This window comes from Hemibagrus wyckioides, linkage group LG11, assembly GCF_019097595.1.
Source record: "Hemibagrus wyckioides isolate EC202008001 linkage group LG11, SWU_Hwy_1.0, whole genome shotgun sequence".
NCBI classification, from domain to species: domain Eukaryota; kingdom Metazoa; phylum Chordata; class Actinopteri; order Siluriformes; family Bagridae; genus Hemibagrus; species Hemibagrus wyckioides.
The window spans coordinates 32,053,352-32,078,351 of NC_080720.1; the positions used below are offsets into that span (position 1 = coordinate 32,053,352).

At 41.3% G+C, this 25,000-nt stretch overlaps 2 protein-coding genes across 10 annotated transcripts in view; both read right to left on the reverse strand.

Moving 5' to 3' along the window:
* Positions 1 to 1,628, reverse strand: part of tanc1a (tetratricopeptide repeat, ankyrin repeat and coiled-coil containing 1a) — a 73,304-nt gene extending 71,676 nt beyond the window's left edge. For 2 of the 6 annotated variants that reach the window (XM_058402136.1, XM_058402138.1), the window contains exon 1: positions 705 to 1,625. The gene's annotated coding sequence lies outside the window, so the exon portion shown is untranslated. Of the gene's footprint in view, positions 1 to 704 lie in introns of all 6 variants that reach the window. The other 4 variants (XM_058402137.1, XM_058402134.1, XM_058402139.1 and 1 more) reach the window with 4 other exon arrangements.
* A 2,669-nt stretch (positions 1,629 to 4,297) lies between these two features.
* pkp4 (plakophilin 4) overlaps positions 4,298 to 25,000 on the reverse strand; it is a 27,821-nt gene continuing 7,118 nt past the window's right edge. For 2 of the 4 annotated variants that reach the window (XM_058402141.1, XM_058402143.1), the window contains exons 2-22: positions 22,641 to 22,774; positions 20,874 to 20,986; positions 18,868 to 18,902; positions 15,156 to 15,278; positions 14,394 to 14,590; positions 13,731 to 14,124; positions 12,463 to 12,618; positions 12,157 to 12,364; positions 11,752 to 11,884; positions 11,340 to 11,553; positions 11,083 to 11,266; positions 10,841 to 10,958; positions 10,469 to 10,660; positions 9,998 to 10,171; positions 8,877 to 9,027; positions 8,604 to 8,796; positions 7,567 to 7,651; positions 7,290 to 7,407; positions 7,078 to 7,209; positions 6,737 to 6,810; positions 4,298 to 5,483 (exon numbers count right to left, since the gene is read on the reverse strand). In XM_058402141.1, coding sequence (XP_058258124.1) covers positions 5,250 to 5,483; positions 6,737 to 6,810; positions 7,078 to 7,209; positions 7,290 to 7,407; positions 7,567 to 7,651; positions 8,604 to 8,796; positions 8,877 to 9,027; positions 9,998 to 10,171; positions 10,469 to 10,660; positions 10,841 to 10,958; positions 11,083 to 11,266; positions 11,340 to 11,553; positions 11,752 to 11,884; positions 12,157 to 12,364; positions 12,463 to 12,618; positions 13,731 to 14,124; positions 14,394 to 14,590; positions 15,156 to 15,278; positions 18,868 to 18,902; positions 20,874 to 20,986; positions 22,641 to 22,769 — 3,357 coding nt within the window. In that variant the 5' untranslated portion in view covers positions 22,770 to 22,774 and the 3' untranslated portion in view covers positions 4,298 to 5,249. Of the gene's footprint in view, positions 5,484 to 6,736; positions 6,811 to 7,077; positions 7,210 to 7,289; positions 7,408 to 7,566; positions 7,652 to 8,603; positions 8,797 to 8,876; positions 9,028 to 9,997; positions 10,172 to 10,468; positions 10,661 to 10,840; positions 10,959 to 11,082; positions 11,267 to 11,339; positions 11,554 to 11,751; positions 11,885 to 12,156; positions 12,365 to 12,462; positions 12,619 to 13,730; positions 14,125 to 14,393; positions 14,591 to 15,155; positions 15,279 to 18,867; positions 18,903 to 20,873; positions 20,987 to 22,640; positions 22,775 to 22,884; positions 23,732 to 25,000 lie in introns of those variants that run through there. The other 2 variants (XM_058402142.1, XM_058402144.1) reach the window with 2 other exon arrangements.

Below are 25,000 nucleotides of genomic sequence, written 5' to 3' on the forward strand. Positions count from 1 at the left end.
CGTCATTATAACTTGGAAATTGACACAACAGTCTTCTTCTTCTTTCGGTGTTTCCCTTCAGGGGTCTCCACAGCGAATCATCTCTCTCCACCTATCCCTATCTCCTGCATCCTCAACACTTACACCCACTAGCTTCATATCCTCATTTATTCCATCCATATACCTCCTCTTTGGCCTTCACAACAGTATATAAACATATATTTCTGCTAAAGAGCTACTACTGTAGAGAAAGACACGCCCCTGGGGGCGGGGTTTATACAATGTAGAATGCATTTTAATTGGTCAAACACAAGGCTAGTGCAGGATTAATCATCGTATAATTTCCATGGAACTCTAAAATATCACTCAAACCTGTCATTTTTTTTCTTGATATAACACCATGTTAGTGTAATATAACGTTGAGGAATCGGTACAAAACTGTTCTAAGGACACAAATCATTCGCTAAAAATGATATATATATATATATATATATATATATATATATATATATATATATATGAAAACTTGATAAATGTTGCTTTATACAGTGAATAGAGTGAATACTGTTCTCAGAAAATGACCGTGAGTTTGAGGTTTTGGATTAAAAACCGCAAAAAAACTAACGACACGACAAAAACAAACTCACTGTTTTAAATCTTTAAGTTATTTAAAACACACAAATGGTGTCAAAAAAGAGTGAAAGAAATGCGAAAAGACAACTTACAGGATTTCTGTTTTGTTCAAACTCCCAACTTGTGTCTCCTCGCGCGCGCACTGACTGAGAACACACCAAATCGCTATCTCGCGCTCTCTTTCTCTCGCGCGCGCTCGCGCTCGCTTACTCTCCGCTGAGCTCATACAGCTTGGCGCGCTGCTGATTTACGGACACGCCCCCTTTACGTATACGGCGGAGCAAGAGAGGGCGGAAGTACCCGTAGACGGTAATAAGGTACGTCAATGGCACCGCCATCTTAGTGAGGGCAACTCACTCGTTCTATTGACTTGAATTGAGTTTAAAATACTCAATACTGCGCTGCATCCGAAGCTAAGACGCCCTGACACTTGATAAGAATTATACACTTTGGATAGCTGAAAGTTCTGACCATATTTGAGTTCTTATCATTTTATGAATGACTTAACAGACGTGCTGGAGAGGTGATTTTACAGTTTAGTGTATTGTTAATATTTGGTACTGTGTGTATGCTTGAGTAGTATACTCTATAAATGATTGTATGATTTATTAAGTTTTTGCTCTCTAGCGCCTCTGTGTGGATATTATTGAAAATGTAGCAAAATGCCTCTCCTTATACTAAAACAAACGGACCATTGGTGCCATTCAGGGGTGAAGGGTGAACTCAGCGGGGCTTAAAGGGATTCAAGGAAACCGAAATGATTTATAAAGACGAAAGCTGTCCAGGATGCAGTGACCTGTAATTCAGATTGTCATACCCTGCGATTGACTTCCTGTCCATTGTGTATTCTCCCATGCCTCACGTCCAGCGTCCCCTTTTCCCACCCTGCCCAGGATAAAGCACACTGAAAGACATTGTCATTAAGGGTTGGTGGCTTCAAGGCAAAAGACTTGGAAGAGGTCCATCTAAGGGTGTGTCAAAAATCTGAAAAACACCATGAAGTATTTTTTTTTATTTCTGTAAAGGATCCACAACAATGAGTCAACTTCTACATCCAATTAATCAGCTAATTAGATAGATAGATAGATAGATAGATAGATAGATAGATAGATAGATAGATAGATAGATAGATAGATAGATAGATAGATAGATCGATCGATCGATCGATCGATCGATCGATCGATAGATAGATAGATAGATAGATAGATAGATAGACAGTTAGATGGATAGATTGATGGATGAATCAGTCGGAAGGATCCACAACATGGAGTCTACATCTGCATCTTTTGTTGTTGCTCTGTGCCCCTGGAGTCTCTAATGAAACATAGCAGCCTGCTCTAATGCAGCAGATCCAATTAATCAGCTAATTAATGAGCCCTTACTGAGCTGATGTGGGAATGTCTGGACAGGGAGAGCACTGAAACTGGAAGGCAGGAGGAGGTTAGGATCCAAAAACATGCATGATGTCACAAGTAGATGGATGAATGGATGGATGAGAGGATGAGGGATGAATGGATGGATGAGAGGATGAGGGGTGAGTGGATGGATGAGAGGATGAGGGGTGAGTGGATGGATGAGAGGATGAGGGGTGAGTGGATGGATGAGAGGATGAGAGGTGAGTGGATGGATGAGAGGATGAGAGGTGAGTGGATGGATGAGAGGATGAGGGATGAATGGATGGATGAGAGGATGAGGGGTGAGTGGATGGATGAGAGGATGAGAGGTGAGTGGATGGATGAGAGGATGAGAGGTGAGTGGATGGATGAGAGGATGAGGGGTGAGTGGACGGATGAGAGGTGAGTGGATGGATGAGAGGATGAGGGGTGAGTGGATGGATGAGAGGATGAGGGGTGAGTGGATGGATGAGAGGATGAGGGGTGAGTGAATGGATGAGAGGATGAGGGGTGAGTGGATGGATGAGAGGATGAGGGGTGAGTGGACGGATGAGAGGTGAGTGGATGGATGAGAGGATGAGGGGTGAGTGGATGGATGAGAGGATGAGGGGTGAGTGGATGGATGAGAGGATGAGAGGTGAGTGGATGGATGAGAGGATGAGGGGTGAGTGGATGGATGAGAGGATGAGGGGTGAGTGGATGGATGAGAGGATGAGGGGTGAGTGGATGGATGAGAGGATGAGGGGTGAGTGGATGGATGAGAGGATGAGGGGTGAGTGAATGGATGAGAGGATGAGGGGTGAGTGGATGGATGAGAGGATGAGGGGTGAGTGGATGGATGAGAGGATGAGAGGTGAGTGGATGGATGAGAGGATGAGAGGTGAGTGGATGGATGAGAGGATGAGGGGTGAGTGGATGGATGAGAGGATGAGGGGTGAGTGGATGGATGAGAGGATGAGGGGTGAGTGTGAGTGGATGGATGAGAGGATGAGGGGGTGAGTGAATGGATGAGAGGATGAGGGGTGAGTGAATGGATGAGAGGATGAGGGGTGAGTGGATGGATGAGAGGATGAGGGGTGAGTGGATGGATGAGAGGATGAGGGGTGAGTGGATGGATGAGAGGATGAGGGGTGAGTGAATGGATGAGAGGATGAGGGGTGAGTGGATGGATGAGAGGATGAGGGGTGAGTGGATGGATGAGAGGATGAGGGGTGAGTGGATGGATGAGAGGATGAGGGGTGAGTGAATGGATGAGAGGATGAGGGGTGAGTGAATGGATGAGAGGATGAGGGGTGAGTGAATGGATGAGAGGATGAGGGGTGAGTGGATGGATGAGAGGATGAGGGGTGAGTGGATGGATGAGAATGATGTTGTTAGGTATTAGAGATATTTGAAAAACGTGTTATTTTGGAGATCAGTCCATACTATACGGGCAGGCAGGTCATTAGGTGGATAGATGGATGGGTGGATGGAATGTTTAGTAAATGTACAGTATGTTTAAGGGATGGATGGATGGATGGATAGGTGGATGGATCTTACATCACATATTCTGACACAAAAAAATATGAGGGTGAAAACTTTTGCAAATTGTAAGCTGTACTATTTTAAATCCAGCCAGAATTAAAATGTATGGATGGATGGATGGATGGGATTTTGGCCTGACATCACAAAGAATGATAAAAAACACATAAAAGATGAACTGATGAATGAATGAATGAATGAATGAATGAATGGATGGATAAATGAATGTAAAGTAGATAGATAGATAGATAGATAGATAGATAGATAGATAGATAGATAGATAGATAGATAGATAGATAGATGGACGGACGGACGGACGGACGGACGGACGGACGGACGGACAGATAGATAGATAGATAGATAGATAGACAAACAGACAGACAGATAGATAGATAGATAGATAGATAGATAGATAGATAGATAGATAGATAGATAGACAAACAGACAGACAGATAGATAGATAGATAGATAGATAGATAGATAGATAGATAGATAGATAGATAGATAGATAGATAGATAGACAAACAGACAGACAGATAGATAGATAGATAGATAGATAGATAGATAGATAGATAGATAGATAGATAGATAGATAGATAGATAGACGGACGGACGGACGGACAGATAGACAGACAGACAGACAGACAGACAGACAGACAGACAGACAGAGAGATAGATAGATAGATAGATAGATAGATAGATAGATAGATAGATAGATAGATAGATAGATAGATAGATGATTTGAGGATCAGAAAGAAACACACATCACATGTAGAAAAACAAATGCTGCTCTTTATTTCTCAGGTGGTTATAATACATGTCGTCTCCATAAAGTCTCTAACTGGTGGCTCTGCTCTACATAGCTATGTCACGTGACACAGGATGTTGTGCAGCGGTGCACAAATCACCCGTTTTACAGCACACCGACAGATCCGTACACGAGTCCGTGGCACACACTACTCTGAACAGTAAATACATCAACCGGACTGGACGAGGGGACATTTTGTTACCATTGCACAGTACGTTATTATGAAGAGTTTTTCTCTTCCACAGATTGGAGATCTTCATCATAATTGCACCGGACATAGAATTATACTACGCTGTTTAATTGTTTTAATGACTTGCTCATTCTTTCAACATGCCATTAAAAAAACAAAACAACAAACCATGAAGGTACGATGATGAAGAACGAAAGCTTGGGAGGTGTAGAGTGTGTGTGTGAAGTGTGGACTGAGCTAATAATAATAATCATTTAAAAAAAAGATAAATATGATAAATATGACTGTTTTATATCCTTCTTTGGCTCACATACAGTATATATGACTCAGTTTCTTTTTCAATCTCAGATTAAAGTACTTTACGTTTCATTTAAGTTACTGTGATGCCACACACACACACACACACACACACACACAGACCATACACGCAGTGTAACATAATACTTTCAGTCTCACACACACACTCACACACACTGCTCATATACGCTATGTATTATTATAGTCAATTTTTTAGTCAAACACACACACACACACACACACACACACACACAAACACACACACACCCTGGCACAGTCCCTTAGATGAAAATGAACCTGTCACTTCCACATTACCTTTGACACACAACTTTATAGGGATAAATTCTGCATCAAAATCTTCTCACCATGACCAGATAGATGTAACACGCACACACACATACACACACACACACACACACACCCGTGCCTACACCCATGAGTCTGGAGAAGCGGGGTAGGTCTGAGCGCGGTAGGAAGGCCTGCGTGTGGTGGAGTAAAAGTCCACATAGTTGGTGTTGCGCTTGAGCGCCTGCCTCTCGCTCACGACAGGGTAGTGAAGCGGCTCATCCAGGTACGGGTCATCGTAACCCATAGGTGACCCCAAATACATTCCGTACGTGTCGTAGGACCTTTGAGTCGGCTCGTCCGTGTAGTAGAGCTGCTGGAAGAGCACACACAGAAAAAAGCCACCATGTCAGCGGGAACAGGTCCAAAGAAACGCCACTCTGTATCACGCTGTATGGTTTTACACTCACCATTAACACCTCATCCTCATAAACCAGTGGCGGTCATTACAGTGTGGATGCTGACCAGACTTTAAATTACCACTTGTCTCTCTCAGCGTCTACGAGCCTGTCACTGGGGGAGAAATTCAACACCTTTCCCTCTGCCCAACTGCTAAGTTGGAGGCATTAAACTGAGTCGTGAGACGCTAGCTCGGCTAAAAAGGATGCTGCAGAGATGCCGCCTGGACATTTTAGCTAATTATTAAATAAATAAATTATTTTAAATAATAAATAATAAATATAAATTATTTATAATGTTTTAGATAATTATCAAATAAATAAATTATTTTAAATAATAAATATAAATTATTTATAACGTTTTAGCTAATAATCAAATAAATAAATTATTTTAAATAATAAATATAAATTATTTATAATGTCTTAGCTAATTATTGAATAAATAAATTATTTAAAACAATAAATAATAAATATAAATGATTCATAATGTTTTAGCTAATTATTAAATACATAAAGTATTTGAAATAATAAAATAATAAATAGAAATTATTTATAATGCTTTAGCTAACAATTAAATGAATTATTTAAAATAATAAATAATAAACAGAAATTATTTATAAAGTTTTAGCTAATTATTAAATAAATAAATTATTTTAAATAATAAATAGAAATTATTTTTAATGTTTTAGCTAATTATTAAATAAATTAATTATTTCAAATAATTAATAATATATATAAATTATTTATAACGCATTAGCTATTTATTAAATAAATAAATTATTTCAAATAATAAATATAAATTATGTATAATGTTTTAGCAAATTATTAAATAAATAAATTATTTTAAATATTAAACAATAAATATAAATCATTCATCATGAAATCGAAATATCCAGTGGTTTACATGGCACTGGCTCCGGTTTCTCCGTGCCTGGGTGATTTCTGCGATTTCGCTCAACTCTTAGCCAAGGTTTGTTTACCTTTTTTCTGTCCAATAAATAAATGATTTAATGAGGATGTTTCCAGCTCTGTTCACCTCTCAGCCAAAATCATTTAAAGAGGCCCAAGTCAAAAGAACCGGTTTCACTCTGACTCGGGAAAAGGAATAACAGAGCAGCTGCTGAAGGATATTCATAAACGTTCAGGAGAAAAGCATCTGTAAAAGACTCACCTGTGACCTCTGAGGATCCTCATGGGAAGGAGATGGATAGGAGCTTATGAAGTAGGCAGAATGCTTTCCTGACCCTACGACATAATAGACCAGAGAACATTAGCATCAGATAAAATAAACAGCATCATGAAGAGCAAGGACATTAAAACATAGATAGATAGATAGATAGATAGATAGATAGATAGATAGATAGATAGATAGATAGACAGATAGATAGACAGACATAAATGTGAAGATTGATTCTAGAGATAATAGCAGATAACAGCGTCTCATTTCCCCGGGTCAGAGGTATAAATCCATGTTCTGTAAAGCGACTCAGATTCCAGAGTCCTGGAGCTCACCTGTGTACAAAGTTTTGTTCCTGTTAGCGTCTCCGTAATAGTTATGAAGTTGCATAGAAGACTGAGCCCGCCTCTTACTCAACCGGTGCTCTCTGATTCCCAGCATAGCCGGGGAGGACGTGGCGCTACCACCTAGCATCAAAATAAACAACGTTACACAAAGAAACACATGATTCATTCACTTTATGGGGTTTTTTCAGCTGCCGGCTGACCTGATTGGATGACAGGTGACATCTGTAGGTTGCTGGTAGGAAGCGTGGGCTGCGATCGGTACCGGTCTCGCTCCAGAGTGGACACTGGGGTGATGAAATGGTTCTGGTTCCACCCGTCCTGATGAGGCCACAGAGAGAACACAGGCACACTTTACAGAGTGTGAGGAAGTGGTCAGAGATGGAGAACTAAAGAGCCTCGCGGGAGCCGAAGCAGCAGACAGACAGACAGACAGACAGACAGACAGACAGATAGATAGATAGATAGATAGATCTTTACCCGTTTGTAGATGTTGCGCAGATCTCTGTACTGCCACAGTGTGTTCAGGACCTGCGCTGCAGCTTTCACCACCTTCATGGAATATCTGAAGGACAAAGTGACAGAAACATCAAGTCCAGGATGGGAAATCCTTCGCTTCACTTCCAGAGTGTTTCTGGTGAAATCTTTCAGTTTTTAATGCATCATATCTAGCATGAGTTCCTGCCTCAGTTCCTCTTCCTGAGATCCACCACAACCCTGACCAGGATAAAGCCATTCCACAAGATGAATAAATTGATAAATTTAAGCTGGAAGATGATTCATTTCCAAGCCAGTGGCATTTCGATCATCAGCTTGCCTGACAGCTAGAATCAGACTTTTCCGGATAGATCTAGAAACTTTTCTGTTTGTTACTTAATTCTGGAGGTTGATGTTTATCCAAATAACGTTAATATAATATAAAATAAAATAAAATTAATAATATCAACAATTATATTATTATAAATAATAACAACAACAACAACAACAACAATAATAATAATAATAAATCAATCCCAATTATCCCATAACAAAATCAGACACAGAAAACAGGAAGGAAAAAAAACATGTTAAACATGGCAGGAAGGTTATAGTGACACAGATTAAGAATAAAAAATAAATAAATAAAATAAATAAATAATATTAATTGCAATGAACCATATGAATTGATATGAAGATAAATATGCATTAGAGAAGAATTCATTTTAATAATTTAATAATTATAATATTATTAAACTGTGTATTTTAAAAGAAATACAGAATGTTGTGATTTATATCTTATGCAAACTTTTGAACTGGTATAATTTTATTACAGGATAATAAAGGAACATCTGAGTCAACGTACAAGTATTTTTTTCAGTATAAAATCTTCTTTTTTTGCCCTAAGGGTGTAAAAACTTTTGTAAAGTCTGTGAAGTTCTGGGCGACCCGGCCATCCGACATGAGTCTAAAGCTATTAAACATGTTCTGCATTTATTTATTCTTCACACTGCTGTCTGCTGTCTGAGCCACGCTCTCACCTCTCCCCTCGTCCTCGGCTGATGCTGACCAGCTTGTCGATGCCGCCCACCTGAGCGAGTGCTCGGGCGTTCTCCATGTTCCTGCTGGTGACCTCGTGAAGAGCACAGCATACGGCCGCCACCGTCTCATCCGACAGCAGCGAGGGTCCGTGACCCGGCAGCCGAGTCACCAGATCCGGCATGGCGTACTTCCCTACAGGAGAGACCATAAAAAACATGGCTTCTTTTTCACAGCTAGGACACTTAATCAGGATTTCATTTCGAGTAACTGACCGATCAGCTCTTTGTTCCTGGCATCCAGAGCCATGTTGCGCAGCGCTGTAGCCACCGAGCACACCACCCTGTCGTTATCCATCCTCAGCAGCTCAACCAGGATGGGCAAACCCTTCTCCTTACGCACTGCCGCTCGGATATAAGCTGCGAACTGATGGAGCATTTACACACCATGAGGAAAAACCTTCAGCAGAACTTCAGACATGATGCAGTAAACTCAATCAACTGAAATAAAGCAGTTCTGACGATGCTCTGAGGCCATAGTGCTCAAAGCAAGTGTGACTGAGATCAGAAATAAAATAAAATAAAATAATTATTATAATAAAAATAATAATAATAATAATAATAATAATAATTAATCCTAAATACCCTATAATAAATCAGACACCAAAATAAAGGAAGGAAAAAAAAGATGTTAAAGGATGACAGGAAGGTTACAATGACACACAGATTAAGAATTTAAAAAAAATATATAATATTAATTGCAATGAACCATATTAATTGGCAATTAAATATGCATTAGAGAATGCAAGAATTCATTTTAATAATATAATTATTAAGTGTGCCTGAGATCATAAATAAATAAATAAATAAATAAATAAATAAATAAATAATAATAATAAATACATAATAATAATAATAATAATAATAATAATAATAATAACAAATCCTAAATATCCCATAATAAATCAGACATCGAAAAAAAGGGCGCTAAACCTGACAGGAAGGTTTTAGTGACACACAGATTAATAATTAAAATAAAATAAATAAATTAATTAATTAATCAAGCAACTGCAATGAACCATGATAATTGGCAATTAAATATGCATAAAAGAAGAAATTATTTAAATAATTTATAATATTATTAAACTGTGTATTTTAAAGAAAATCATAGACGTTTTGTAGATTTCCAACACAATCTGATTATTTTCGGACCGCATCTACATCATTAATCTGATCCTGTGCTCCAGAACAGCAGGGTGATTATTTTTAACCATAACATCTCCTGAAGAAATATCGACCAGAACTGAATCTGATTTCAGACTGATCTGATTATTCGAACCCGTTCTTTATTTTTTTTCTGTAACACGTCTCCTGTATGTCGGTACACAGCGTCTCACCCTCCAGGTTCCTGCTGAGAGATTTTGTAAGGACCCGGCTGCCCCCTCCAGCGTGGCGGGGTTCGAGCTCTCGGCCAGCAGGGTGAGGTACGGCTTCACAACCGAAGGGTGCCAAAGCATCTCCGCCCCCTTCGGACTCCCGGAGAATCCAGGGATAGGTCCGACGCCGTCCCACTGCAAAAGGAAGTGAACTTCGTACCTCGAATTTCTACACAGGGTCAAACTGGGAACCATCTGAATTTGTTTTGTTTTCAAGTAATAGCATTAATAGGTGACATGAAGCCAGAGCACAAGCCAAATATCCTAAATATCACATTAATACGTTCTAATAACGTTTAACTAGCTAATTAGCTCGCTATACACCCTCACATTAAACTAGTTTCCACTTTCCATCTAAATTCTGTTAGCGTAGCTCGCATTCTGCTAAAGATAATCTCGCTAAAGATAAGCTGAGCTCTGAAGCCAGCTTGCCTGCTGATCCTGCCAGGACCTCTTCTTCTTCTTCTTCCTCAACCCCCAGCAGATGAAGTCCATTTGCTTGCCGGACGGATCGTTACCCAGGAGCGTGTCCAGTTCCTGCGTGCCCATCAGCCGGGACGGAGGCATCTCCAGCTCGAGACGATACGACAGGTTCCTCAGTGTGCACACGCAGTTCTCCACGATCTGGAAGAGAAAAAAACAGAGAAATCGTAAGAAAACCCTGTGGTAGAGATGCATGAGGTGTCATGTTTTGCATGCTTTATGACAGGAAGCTAACGACGGCATGCAGCACTTCCTGTTTAACAAGCCGGCTGATCAGCTAGTCACCGGAATGCTAATGAGCTGGAACGCTAGCTCGCTCACCTTGCTGTCGAAGTCGGAGGTGTTGACACACGTTTTGATGATGTAGAGCAGGGAATCGATCAGACCCTTACAGCAGCGCATCTGCCTGCGTGCCTCTTCACCGGCCGAGCTCAGGTTTCTGACACACACACACACACACAATTTCTGATTTCACAGATTAAACCAGTGGACATGCAAACAGATCACTACATTAAAATTACTTATTAAAACTAATTAGACCTAAAATGCCCCGGAATTAATACCTGAGGCATCCGGTGGTGTTCCTCAGCACCACAGAGGAGTGCAACTTGAGCTTCTGGTCCTCTCTCTGGGGGGCGGCGCCCCAGCCGGAGTGAGGGATAATCACCGTGTTGGTGAGAGGGCCGAGAGCGTCGCGCACGATGGTCATCTTCACGGCATCGCACGACGATAAGTTCCACAACACGCCTGCACGCAGAGCAAAGAGGTCAGAAACGCACAGGTTCAGGGTCAGAGAACAGGACAGCGAATGCACACTCACCGGTCACCAGCTCCCGTACGTCAGACTCCGAGGTCTTCCTCAGCAGGCGGAGCAGAGCTGGGATTCCTCCGGCGTTCCTCACGCACACTTTGTTGTCATCGGTGGCTTTGCCGAACACCAGGTTCCTGAGAGCGCCGCACGCGCTGCGCTGCACCTCCAGAACTTTGTGATCCAGAAGATCAACCAGATGCTGGATTCCTCCAAGTCGGCACACCTGTGTAGAGGGTTTTATTAATGTGTGCAGAATTATTGGCACCCTTTAACAGAACAGACACAAATTACATAGATCTATATCTATACATCAAACACACACACACACACACAAACACACACACTGATTCAAAAGTTAACAATACTTGATTCCTTAGTGTCAGGCAGCAAAATAAGGCTGTGTGTGTGTGTGTGTGTGCACCTCAGTCTTAATGCGGTTGTCTCCGTAGCACAGGTGCTGAATGTAGGCTGCAGCGTTTGCCTGCACCGAGGGGAAGTGATGTTGCAGCATGCGGATGACCTCCGGCAACTCAGGATCTCTCCATGCAAATTCCCTACACACACACACACACACACACACACACACACACAGCTGTCACTGTTGCTATCCAGCACCTGAAGATGTCAGAAGTTACTTTACTTCTCCCTCTCTGACTGTTACAAAGCGCTGACACTGGAGACTCCTTCCATTAGCAATCATCTACAGTGAACTTCACCTTATCAGCATTTGTCTATATGAAGCGTCCGGCTGTAAGAGTCCTAGTCCGTTACTATAGAAACCATCTCATAAATGAGATGTCTTCTTTCGCTGTTTTGTTTTTTTTACCGAGGATCTTTGTGAATGCTGTCGATCGACGGCGATCGTGTAGCGCTGATGTTATTGTTGATGCCGGCTGCGTGCCTGCTGTAGTTGGAATCGGCCGATCGGTAAAGGCTGGAGCGATAGGTGTCAGTGTGTGAGGGCACGGAGTACGCCCCCCTCTGGTAACGCAGGGTACTACACTGACTAGTGGTCCTCGGCAGAGTCCCCAGCCCTGATCCGGGAGACACACAGGAAGGAATGGACATTTAGCATCTGTTTGTTTGTTTCTTTCTTTCTAATTTGCCATACTGAGGTTTAGTGGCCATGTACCTGTGTTCCTGGACAGGCCGCTCTGAGAGCCGTGGGTCGGGCTCTGGTACAGCGGGTTCTGGAAGGTTCTGTCGTCGTAGACGGAGGCTCCGTGGTGATCCGGAGAATGGTTTTCCTGACCCAGCTGGCTGTGTTGGCTATAGGAGCTCTGCAGGCCTGCATCAGGTCACGAGATTTTACAATCAGATAAATATTTTGCATTACCAGAACCTCAGCTGTAGAAATGAGATAAATGTACATCAGTCTGGATAAGAGCATCATCAATGAAGGCAAGGCAGTAAATGTTTTTCCAGGGACGGTCCCGTGTCTTTTATATTATCACTACGCTCTTTATGAAACAGAAGAATTAAATCCACCGATGTAATAACTTTATTCCTAATAAATGAGATAAAGTGAGTGGATCTAATTTTCTTTACATATTCAGCGAGTCTAACACAACGTCTAATCAGATTCCAGGCAAAAATTCACTGACGAGGAATTATCCGAGGACAAAAAAAAAACAAACAAACACTGGAGTAACATTCCCAGCATGTTATAATGCCTTCATGAGGCAGTGTTATAATTATTCGTAAAAGATATTACACTTGTGAAACATTATCATTATTATTATTAGAAGTAGTAGTAATATTAGTAGTATTTTTAGCAGCAGCAGTGGTAATCATAGCAGTAATAATTTAATAACAATTATTAAATTTGAATGAAAATAAATAATGCTAGTATTTTGTGTTAGAAATATAATTATTATTTAATTACTAATTATTAGTAATAATTTACTAGCATTTATTTATATTACATATATTTCTAGATATATTTATTATGTTTTTATATTTACAATTTTTTTAAAATTTATTATTAGTTATTTATTTATTTATCCTGCGGGACTGTTACATATTTGTGCAACTGCAACTGCTCTAAATCTTTAAAACATGAATGAAATCATGAAGCAGTCCTGCATGCTGATATAAACAGGTCAGTGGAGCAGATCTCAGGTATCTCACACTCTCTCACACTGAGCTTATCATCGCCATCATGCGTGTAAAATCACAGGAGAACGTGAGTTTAGGATTCAGTGGATATCCTGTACAGCATGGGTTATTACACAAACACACACACACACACTCTATCCACAGAGATCTAAATATACCAGGATGACTAATAATCTGTGACAGCGTTACCATATGTCCATTTTATTCTGCAGTTTCTTTGAGATCTTGAAGCCGTTTCATCGTTGAGCACAGAACTGAAGTCCACTCATAACCCCTGCTCACCTGTAAGACTGTCCGGCCTGGAGAGAACGATCCTCTCGAAGAAATCGTATGCCCGTGCCCCGAACGAGGAGTGCGTGTTATCATACGCCTGTGCGTCATGTTTCCCCAGCGTCCCGTAGTGCTGCGGCTGTGCCGTCATGCCGGAGCGCAGCAGAGTCGGGGAGCTCATGCCGTCCCTGTGATGCCCGGGATAAGCGGACTGGAGAGGGTCGGAGGTTGGAGGGAGCGTGGTGCCAGGGAAGACGCTGGGTAGTGGGCGGGGTTCAGAGATGATGGGCGAACCGTAGGGGCTTCCCAAGGTGGGGCGAGAGGGGGGCGGGGAGGGGGCGTAGACGGGAGAGGAGGCACGGGAGGGCACTGAACTGACACGCCTCATTACACGGCCACCTGACATCTGCAAGCACACGACACAAACGCTCATCTGAGAGTCAGAGCAATGTGTGTGTGTGTGGTGAAGATCGTAATTTGCTTTCTATACCGAATAATAAATTGCTTGATATAGCGAAAAAATTCAACACTCATGAATACTAATTCAATGAAATGCAAATATAACCCATCCTAATTTGCATACCGGACCCTGATTGGCTTTTATATATTATGATGCAATAAAATTCTTCCTGTTCTGTTTTAGCTCCATTCGTGTGCCATGTTCTTGAATCCCACCTGCGTTAGCGCCTGTCCCTCCGCCCTGGACCCCATGGCCAGGCTCGGACTGAAACTAGGGGCGGAGCTTGTGGACTGGGACCGTCTCTCCGACCTCCTGGGGGTCACAAGGTTGCTATAGTAACCACTCACTTCCTGATAGCCGCTGTCAGAATACGAGTTCATCTGGGTTGAGCTGCGCGAGTTTGCCGCCGACCCTGAGAGAAGGACAATAGTGCAGGATGTAGCAGATGGAAAGAAAAAAAAACAACAGAAAAAGAAGGAAAAGAATGAATAAAATATTCAGCAAATGATTTTTTCCTGGATGCTGAAGCATAAAACCACTGAAAAAATTCTGGGTCCACTGTTAACAAGTTTTGTACAAACTACATTTCTCAAACAGGATTAATTCTTCCTTTATTAATAAAAAGTCAAAAAAGTGTTTTGTTATTCACTGCATGCAGAAGCAATTAATTTTGTCATTATCACTTTTATGATAATAAAACAAGGAGTGTATAAGAATAACTGTGAGAAAAATTCTAAAGAAACACACAGCACAATGCTAATTATCTGCTAGCATAATTAAGCTGATGAGAGGTTTTACCTAGTAAACTGCTATTTTAGAGTTCAGTGTATTTCACTGTCAATTGCGTCATTGCGTAAGATTTTGCCTCAGTGTTAAATAAAGGATGATGAAATGAGAAGTATCTCCTCAATAAATGTGATTTCGTTGTAGTTTGTCTGTTCATGGTGTTAGAAGGCATGTACCAGATGAACCCTCACTTTCGTGCAAGGAGATTTGCTCCAGCTCAGGTGAATACGGTGACCTTTGACCTCTAATCCCGAAGGGAGGTGAAGGGCAGTCGTCGGAGGCGTGGAGCTTCGAAAGTCCTGCTGCAGAGGAGTCTGGGAGGAGAAAGGGTTAAAGTTCAGGCTGAAACACTGCGTACTTATTATTTACAAAATAATACTACTAATATATACTCTATACACACTGCACTATACTCTATACACACTGCACTATACTCTATACACACTGCACTATACTCTATACACACTGCACTATACTCTATATACACTGCACTATACTCTATACACACTGCACTATACTCTATACACACTGCACTATACTCTATACATACTGCACTATACTCTATACACACTGCACTATACTCTATACACACTGCACTATACTCTATACACACTGCACTATACTCTATACACACTGCACTATACTCTATACATACTGCACTATACTCTATACACACTGCACTATACTCTATACACACTGCACTATACTCTATACACACTGCACTATACTCTATACACACTGCACTATACTCTATACACACTGCACTATACTCTATACACACTGCACTATACTCTATACACACTGCACTATACTCTATACACACTGCACTATACTCTATACACACTGCACTATACTCTATACACACTGCACTATACTCTATACACACTGCACTATACTCTATACACACTGCACTATACTCTATACACACTGCACTATACTCTATACACACTGCACTATACTCTATACACACTGCACTATACTCTATACACACTGCACTATACTCTATACACACTGCACTATACTCTATATACACTGCACTATACTCTATACACACTGCACTATACTCTATACACACTGCACTATACTCTATATACACTGCACTATACTCTATATACACTGCACTATACTCTATACACACTGCACTATACTCTATACACACTGCACTATACTCTATACACACTGCACTATACTCTATACACACTGCACTATACTCTATACACACTGCACTATACTCTATATACACTGCACTATACTCTATACACACTGCACTATACTCTATATACACTGCACTATACTCTATACACACTGCACTATACTCTATATACACTGCACTATACTCTATATACACTGCACTATACTCTATATACACTGCACTATACTCTATACACACTGCACTATACTCTATATACACTGCACTATACTCTATATACACTGCACTATACTCTATACACACTGCACTATACTCTATATACACTGCACTATACTCTATATACACTGCACTATACTCTATACACACTGCACTATACTCTATACACACTGCACTATACTCTATATACACTGCACTATACTCTATATACACTGCACTATACTCTATATACACTGCACTATACTCTATACACACTGCACTATACTCTATATACACTGCACTATACTCTATATACACTGCACTATACTCTATACACACTGCACTATACTCTATATACACTGCACTATACTCTATATACACTGCACTATACTCTATACACACTGCACTATACTCTATACACACTGCACTATACTCTATATACACTGCACTATACTCTATACACACTGCACTATACTCTATACACACTGCACTATACTCTATATACACTGCACTATACTCTATATACACTGCACTATACTCTATACACACTGCACTATACTCTATACACACTGCACTATACTCTATACACACTGCACTATACTCTATACACACTGCACTATACTCTATACACACTGCACTATACTCTATACACACTGCACTATACTCTATACACACTGCACTATACTCTATACACACTGCACTATACTCTATACACACTGCACTATACTCTATACACACTGCACTATACTCTATACACACTGCACTATACTCTATACACACTGCACTATACTCTATACACACTGCACTATACTCTATACACACTGCACTATACTCTATATACACTGCACTATACTCTATACACACTGCACTATACTCTATACACACTGCACTATACTCTATACACACTGCACTATACTCTACACACACTGCACTATACTCTACACACACTGCACTATACTCTATACACACTGCACTATACTCTATACACACTGCACTATACTCTATACACACTGCACTATACTCTATACACACTGCACTATACTCTACACACACTGCACTATACTCTACACACACTGCACTATACTCTATACACACTGCACTATACTCTATACACACTGCACTATACTCTATACACACTGCACTATACTCTATATACAGTGCACTATACTCTATATACACTGCACTATACTCTATATACACTGCACTATACTCTATACACACTGCACTATACTCTATACACACTGCACTATACTCTATACACACTGCACTATACTCTACACACACTGCACTATACTCTATACACACTGCACTATACTCTATACACACTGCACTATACTCTATATACACTGCACTATACTCTATACACACTGCACTATACTCTATACACACTGCACTATACTCTATACACACTGCACTATACTCTATACACACTGCACTATACTCTATACACACTGCACTATACTCTATACACACTGCACTATACTCTATACACACTGCACTATACTCTATATACACTGCACTATACTCTATACACACTGCACTATACTCTATATACACTGCACTATACTCTATACACACTGCACTATACTCTATACACACTGCACTATACTCTATACACACTGCACTATACTCTATACACACTGCACTATACTCTATACACACTGCACTATACTCTGTACATACTGCACTATACTCTATACACACTGCACTATACTCTATACACACTGCACTATACTCTATACACACTGCACTATACTCTATATACACTGCACTATACTCTATACACACTGCACTATACTCTATATACACTGCACTATACTCTATACACACTGCACTATACTCTGTACATACTGCACTATACTCTATACACACTGCACTATACTCTGTACATACTGCACTATACTCTATACACACTGCACTATACTCTATACACACTGCACTATACTCTATACACACTGCACTATACTCTATACACACTGCACTATACTCTATACACACTGCACTATACTCTATACACACTGCACTATACTCTGTACATACTGCACTATACTCTACATCTACTATTTACTGTGCGTATACTGTACATATACTGCACTGTATTGTATTTATGCTGTGCTATACTGAACATACTACACTATACTATTAATATACCAGAGTACTGTACACATACTGCACTATTCTCTAAAATCTAAATATATTGCACTATACTCTATATTTCTTTGTCCTACACTCTGCATACACTCAGCTACACTCTGCACACTCAGCTGTACTCTCTATATACTACACTATACTCTACACACAGTAAACTCCTCTGTACTCTGTGCTCTTTGTCGTTACTGAGCCACTGCCTCACTGTGTCACACACACGCCTCGTACAACTCCTCCATCTCAAGGTTCACCTCCAGCTTTCAGTGCTTCATCGTCAGTGTTTAAAATTCCTTACACGCTGCCTTTAATAATCGCTTGGCATCCGTCAAGGCTCCGAACCAACTTTTTTTCTGTTTGTTTTGTTTAGCGTACCATTGAAAAGGCGTGAAGTGAGTGCCCAGGAGTCTTACCTGCTGACCTCCACAGCAGAGACTTCTCAGAGGAACTGAGGAAAGAGGAAGAAAAGAAAAAAACTAAACAAGAAAGGGTAGATAGAAAGCCTGCAATTAAATAAAAGACAGGGTTTCTTCTTAAATTTTAACCAGTCACCATGTGGCAGACTCCTGGAAGGAGACGTCCCGCAACATCACATGCAGTGTTACTGTACGAGTCTTTAATTTAAGTTATTAAGTCATTGGGTGAATCAGAAGGTTGTGAGTTTGAATCCCACATCCACCAAGCCACTGTTGGGGCCCCTGAGCAAGGCCCTTAACCCTTAGTTGCTGCACCAAGGTGCCACCAAGCTGCTACTGCTCTTCCCTGAGGAAGGCCCTTATCCTTTAGTTGCTGCCACTGATAGGCCCCTGAACAAGGCCCTAAACCCTCATTTGCTGCACCAAGCTGCTACTGCTCTTCCCTGAGAAAGGCCCTGAATCCTCAATTGCTGCACCAAGGTGCCATCAAGATGGCTACCAAGCTGCCACTGCTGGGCCCCTAAACAAGGCCCTTAACCCTCAATTGCTCACTTGTAAGTCTAATTTCTGCCAGACTACTGAACAGAAGGCTGTGAGTTAAAATCCCAGGTCCACCAAGATGCCACCAAGCTTCCACTGCTGGGCTGAGGAAGGCCCTTAACCCTCATTTGCTGCACCAAGGTCCCACCAAGATGCCACCGAGCAGCTACTACTCTTCCCTGAGAAAGGCCCTTAACCTTCAGTTGCTGCACCAAGATGCCACCAAGCTGCCACTGCTGGGCCCCTAAACAAGGCCCTTAACCCTCAGTTTCTCAGTTGTATAAGTTCTAAGCGTAATTTGAAATTAGAGATGGTGGACTACTGAGTTCAAATCCCAGGTCCACCAAGATGTCACCAAGCTGCCTCTGCTGGGCCCCTGAGCAAGGCCCTTAACCCTTAATTGCTCAGTTGTATAAAATAAAATAAATAAGTAAATGTAAGTTGCTTTGGATAAGGATGCCAGAAATGTAAACTGCTAACAGCAAAAAAAGGAAATAAGGGCGTGTCACTTAGACGCCTCAGACATCTCGGAGACGAGACCAGCATCTGTTAGGCCACCGGGGTCCGGTTCTACTGGCCATGGAACAACAAGAAGCAAAAGGGGTCGAGTAATCAAGGGTCAAAGGCTAGGGTGTGTAACAGTATGAAGACATGCATATGGAGACACACACACACACTACCCAAGGGGACACCTGAAAAAACATTCCGCATATCACTGACTCCATGCTGACCAGACGCACACACACACACACAAACACACACACACACACACTCACACAAACACACACACACAGCTATTGTTGACTGATTATCGCATAACTGAACAAACTCTAATACATTTCATCTGCCACTTTATTACAACCAAACCACCTCCATTCAGTGGGAAAAAATGACAAGTAGGAAAAAAAAATGACAAGTAGGATTTTTTTTATCCATTTAGAGTTAGCAAAACTAAGCTAGCAATCTGACAAAGATACATAGCTTGAGTCACAGCTTTACCCCTGACAGTTACACAGAGCTGAAACTGGAGACTCCTTCCGTGAATGTAACAGAAAACGTCACCATAGCAGCGACCAGCCTAGGTTTCCAAGCCATAGATGAGCTGTTGCTATAGAAACGATAACATCATAATTTTTTTTTATCCATTTAGAGTTACGTTTAATGTTGTGGAATGTTAGCAAAACTAAGCTAGCGATCTGACAGATACATAGTGAGGATTTCGGGTCACGGCTGTACCTCTGACTGGAGACTCCTTTCGTGAATGTTACAGAAAACGTCACCATAGCAACGACTAGGCTCAGGTTTTCAACCCATGGATGAGATGTTGCTATGGAAAGAATGACGTTAACCTTAAAAAGCAAACCTGCGCTACTGTCCGAGCTGCTGCTATCGAAAATCAATCAACAACTTCTGACCAAAACAATCTGACCAATCCAGAATTCAGGAAAAAAATGACCACATACCTGTCACTGGCAGCGCCTGGAGACTCCGCCCCCAACCTGCATCGCTCCAGCTGATTGGCCACGATCTGCCTCTCCACCTCAAGCTCTCTGGTCAGCCGTTCAAACTGGAGCTCCTTTGTAGCAGTGCGAAGGTGACACACACACACACACACACAAACAGTGTGAAAATGGATTTTTTAAAAGGAACAGATCACCTCTGTGTGTGTGTGTGTCCTTGTCACTAAAGCCAAAGTTTCCTACAGAGTCCTGCTGATGATACTGTCCTGACCCTCGCTGTCTCAGGCGCTCTGAGGCTGTCCTCTGTGTGTGCATGTGCGTGTGTGTGTGTGCGTGTGTGTGTGTGTGTGTGTGTGGGTGTGGGTGTGTGTGTGCGTGTGTGTGTGTGCGTGTGTGTGTGTGTGTGTGTGTGTGCTGCAGTTGTGACAACTCTGCTGTTATAGCCTCTCTGAGCTCTCAGCTCATTAATGCTGCTGCTTCACACACACACACACACACAGGTACACAAATTAAAAATAAGTTTTTTTTTGCGTCTTGTGTAGGCACTGCGCCTTTATAAAAGAAATAAAAGGTTTCTGCGTCCGAATAAAACGTGAGGTTCGAGTCACGCTGATTGTGTTTGTGCTGCGAGCCGCCTGTCACAACAAGCCTCCACCATTCAGCTCACTGCTCCCCACGACAAAGCCTGGATTCAGGGCATACACACACTACACACACACACACACACATACACACACACACACACACTACACACACACACACACACATACACACACACACACACATACACACACACACATATACACACACACATACACACACAAACACAAATGGAGTTTTACATTATATTGCTGTTTTTCTATTGACGTTCTACTGACTGAATCTAATCTACAGTCTGAGAAAATCTGTTCTGCAAGATTATTTGTTTTGGAGGGAAATAGATAGATAGATAGATAGATAGATAGATAGATAGATAGATAGATAGATAGATAGATAGATAGATAGATAAAGAAAGAAAGAAAGAAAGAAAGAAAGAAAGAAAGAAAGAAAGAAAGAAAGAAAGAAAGAAAGAAAGAAATGTGCGATGTGATAAAAAAAATATAATAAACATCACAATAAACAAGTTCGCTAAACCATCGACAACACCGCAATGCTAATATTTTTATTTTCGTTAATTTGAGTCAAAATTCTTCCATGTTTGGAAAAATCCCTCCATCGTCCATCCCTAGAAGGAAAACCAGAGGGATGTTTTAAGACGCTGTTCAGAGCAAGTCAACTGACAAATATTTTAAAATTAAAATGAAAAATAAAGTAAAAACGTGTTTTAGAGACGATTAGACGGAACTGTTTACTCTCTGCTTTGCGTTCAGGACAAATATGACACGTGAAGTGTGAAACAGAGCAAACATTTACAGCCATCATGAGTGCACCAATATAGTGCATGATAATAACGGGGCGGGGCTTGTGTACTAAAGGGACGGGACCTGTGTACTAAAGGGGCGGGGCATGTCGTGTTTAATAATGTCTTGTGTTGTAAGTTGAAGATGAGTTTCTGATTTCGCTGTTTAGTTTTTTTTTTGGTGTGTGTGTGTGTGTGTGTGTTTTGCATTTACCTGTACATACACTTGATTTTTTTGTTTACTTTTCATGTATTATGAAAATTCATGTATTTCATGAAACTCACGGTTGTTAATTAGTGTGTCTGCTAATGGAACCTAGAGACAAATATATAAACAGTGTGTGTGTGTGTGTGTGTGTGTGTGATGGTACCTGCTCTTTGACGGAGGCCAGGATGTTAGTGGTGGTGCTTTCCATCTCCATCTTGCTGGCGCTGGTTCCTTCCTCACAGCTCTGCACCTCCTCCTCCTCTGCTACAGGCTCCGGCTCAGGAGTAGGCATCTCCCCTACACACACACACACACACACACACACATACACACACACACACACCCCACTGAGATATTATTAATCACCAGCTTCACAATAAGAGCATCGTCTCAAAATCCATAATAACCTGTTTCAATTACACCATTTCTGGCACTAAAGCCAACTCCAACTCGCCATCAGCTGTATGTGTGTGTGTGTGTGTGTGTGTGTGTGTGTGTGTGAGGGAGTGACGCTCTGCAGGCCTTCGCTCCTAGCGATCCTCAGCATACAGCATAGCTGCGTGTTCCAGAGAAGGAGGACGTGAAGGGGAAATGTGTTCGGCGTGTCGTCCAACAGCCCAGCAGGTGAAAGCACCACAACGCAACCTGTTTCCCCTCCAGACCCCGCCGCGCTCGACAGAAGGGGAAAAGAACCAGAATCTTCAACACACACACACACACACACACACACACAGCTCATCTACCTGAACTCCTCCACGTCTCTGTACTAATCGAGTGCAAATTATTGGCACCCTTCCGCTCTTCCCTTCAAAAAAACACCATGTAAAAATATTTTTCCTTCAAACAAACAAAGCTGAGCGTTTTCTTTTTCATTCAATTCATTTCTCTTGTATTTCAAAGCTTCTGTAAACTCTGGTAATACAAAATTACTGATGCTCCCCAACAAGCTGTTGTTATTATTTGATTCGAAATCAGAGATTAGTATCGGTATTTATTTATTTGTTTGTTTGTTAGTTTATTTATTTTTTGAATATATGATAGATCGGATATCTGAGAAAATATATCGGGTATCAGATACTGATTAGAATGAAGGTTGGAAGAGGAATGCAGTTTACATTTAGTTTTTAGCTTGATTTCTATTTCTAATTTATTATATTTACACAAACAAATTTTAAAAAGATTTTTATAAAGTGTTTTGTAGTATATATCAGGTATTGAGATCGGCTGATAGATAGACAGATAGATAGATAGATAGATAGATAGATAGATAGATAGATAGATAGATAGATAGATAGATAGATAGATAGATAGATAGATAGATAGATAGATAGATACTTCATTGATCCCATGAGGAATTCTTGAATAAAGGCTTCTAACTGCTGCTTCTAATTATAATCAAATCTAATTAAAAAAACATTTCTAAGATAAAAAAATCTTTAAAAAAAAAGAAAGAAAGAATGAAAAATACTCGCAAGCAGAAATGTAGACGTCGTCGTCCTGCACATTAAAGATAAAAAATAAATAAAAATAAAGAAAAATGAATGGGGGAAAAAAATTGAATCAGTTGAAAGAAAAAACTATTAAGCTCTTTTACAGAATTTAGTTCATTTAAAAAAAAAACAATTAAATTTATTTCATTTTTTAAAAACAATTTTTAACCTGTTTTTCAGGAGAGACCGTGGAGAATGTTGATCATTTGGAAACCAGCAGCGCTTTTAAACATTTTCTTTATTTCCTCTTTTCTGCTACAAGCCCCTCCCCTTTCATTTCATTTCAAATTATTCTTTCTTTATTAAATTGATTATTGTTTTATTTACTGCCTTTAGAACAGCGTACGGGTTTGTGACGTACGTTCTTTTGACGTTCAGTGTGGAGGCAGTGTTTAGGCAGTGTGGAGGCAGTGTGGAGGCAGTGTGGAGGCAGTGCGGAGACAGTGCGGAGACAGTGCGGAGGCAGTGCGAAGGCAGTGTGGAGACTGTGGAGCCAGTGTGGAGACAGTGTGGAGACAGTGTGAAGGCAGTGTGAAGGCAGTGTGAAGGCAGTGTGAAGGCAGTGTGGAGACTGTGGAGGCAGTGTGGAGGCAGTGTGGAGACAGTGTGAAGGCAGTGTTTAGGCTGTGTGGAGGCAGTGTGGAGACAGTGTGGAGACAGTGTGAAGGCAGTGTTTAGGCTGTGTGGAGGCAGTGTGGAGGCAGTGTGGAGGCAGTGTGGAGGCAGTGTTTAGGCAGTGTGGAGGCAGTGTTTAGGCAGTGTGGAGACAGTGTGGAGGCAGTGTGGAGGCAGTGTTTAGGCAGTGTGGAGACAGTGTGAAGGCAGTGTTTAGGCAGTGTGGAGACAGTGTGGAGGCAGTGTGGAGGCAGTGTGGAGGCAGTGTTTAGGCTGTGTGGAGGCAGCGTGGAGGCAGCGTGGAGACAGCGTGGAGGCAGCGTGGAGGCAGCGTGGAGGCAGCGTGGAGGCAGCGTGGAGGCAGCGTTTAGGCAGTGTGGAGACAGTGTGGAGGCAGTGTGGAGGCAGTGTTTAGGCA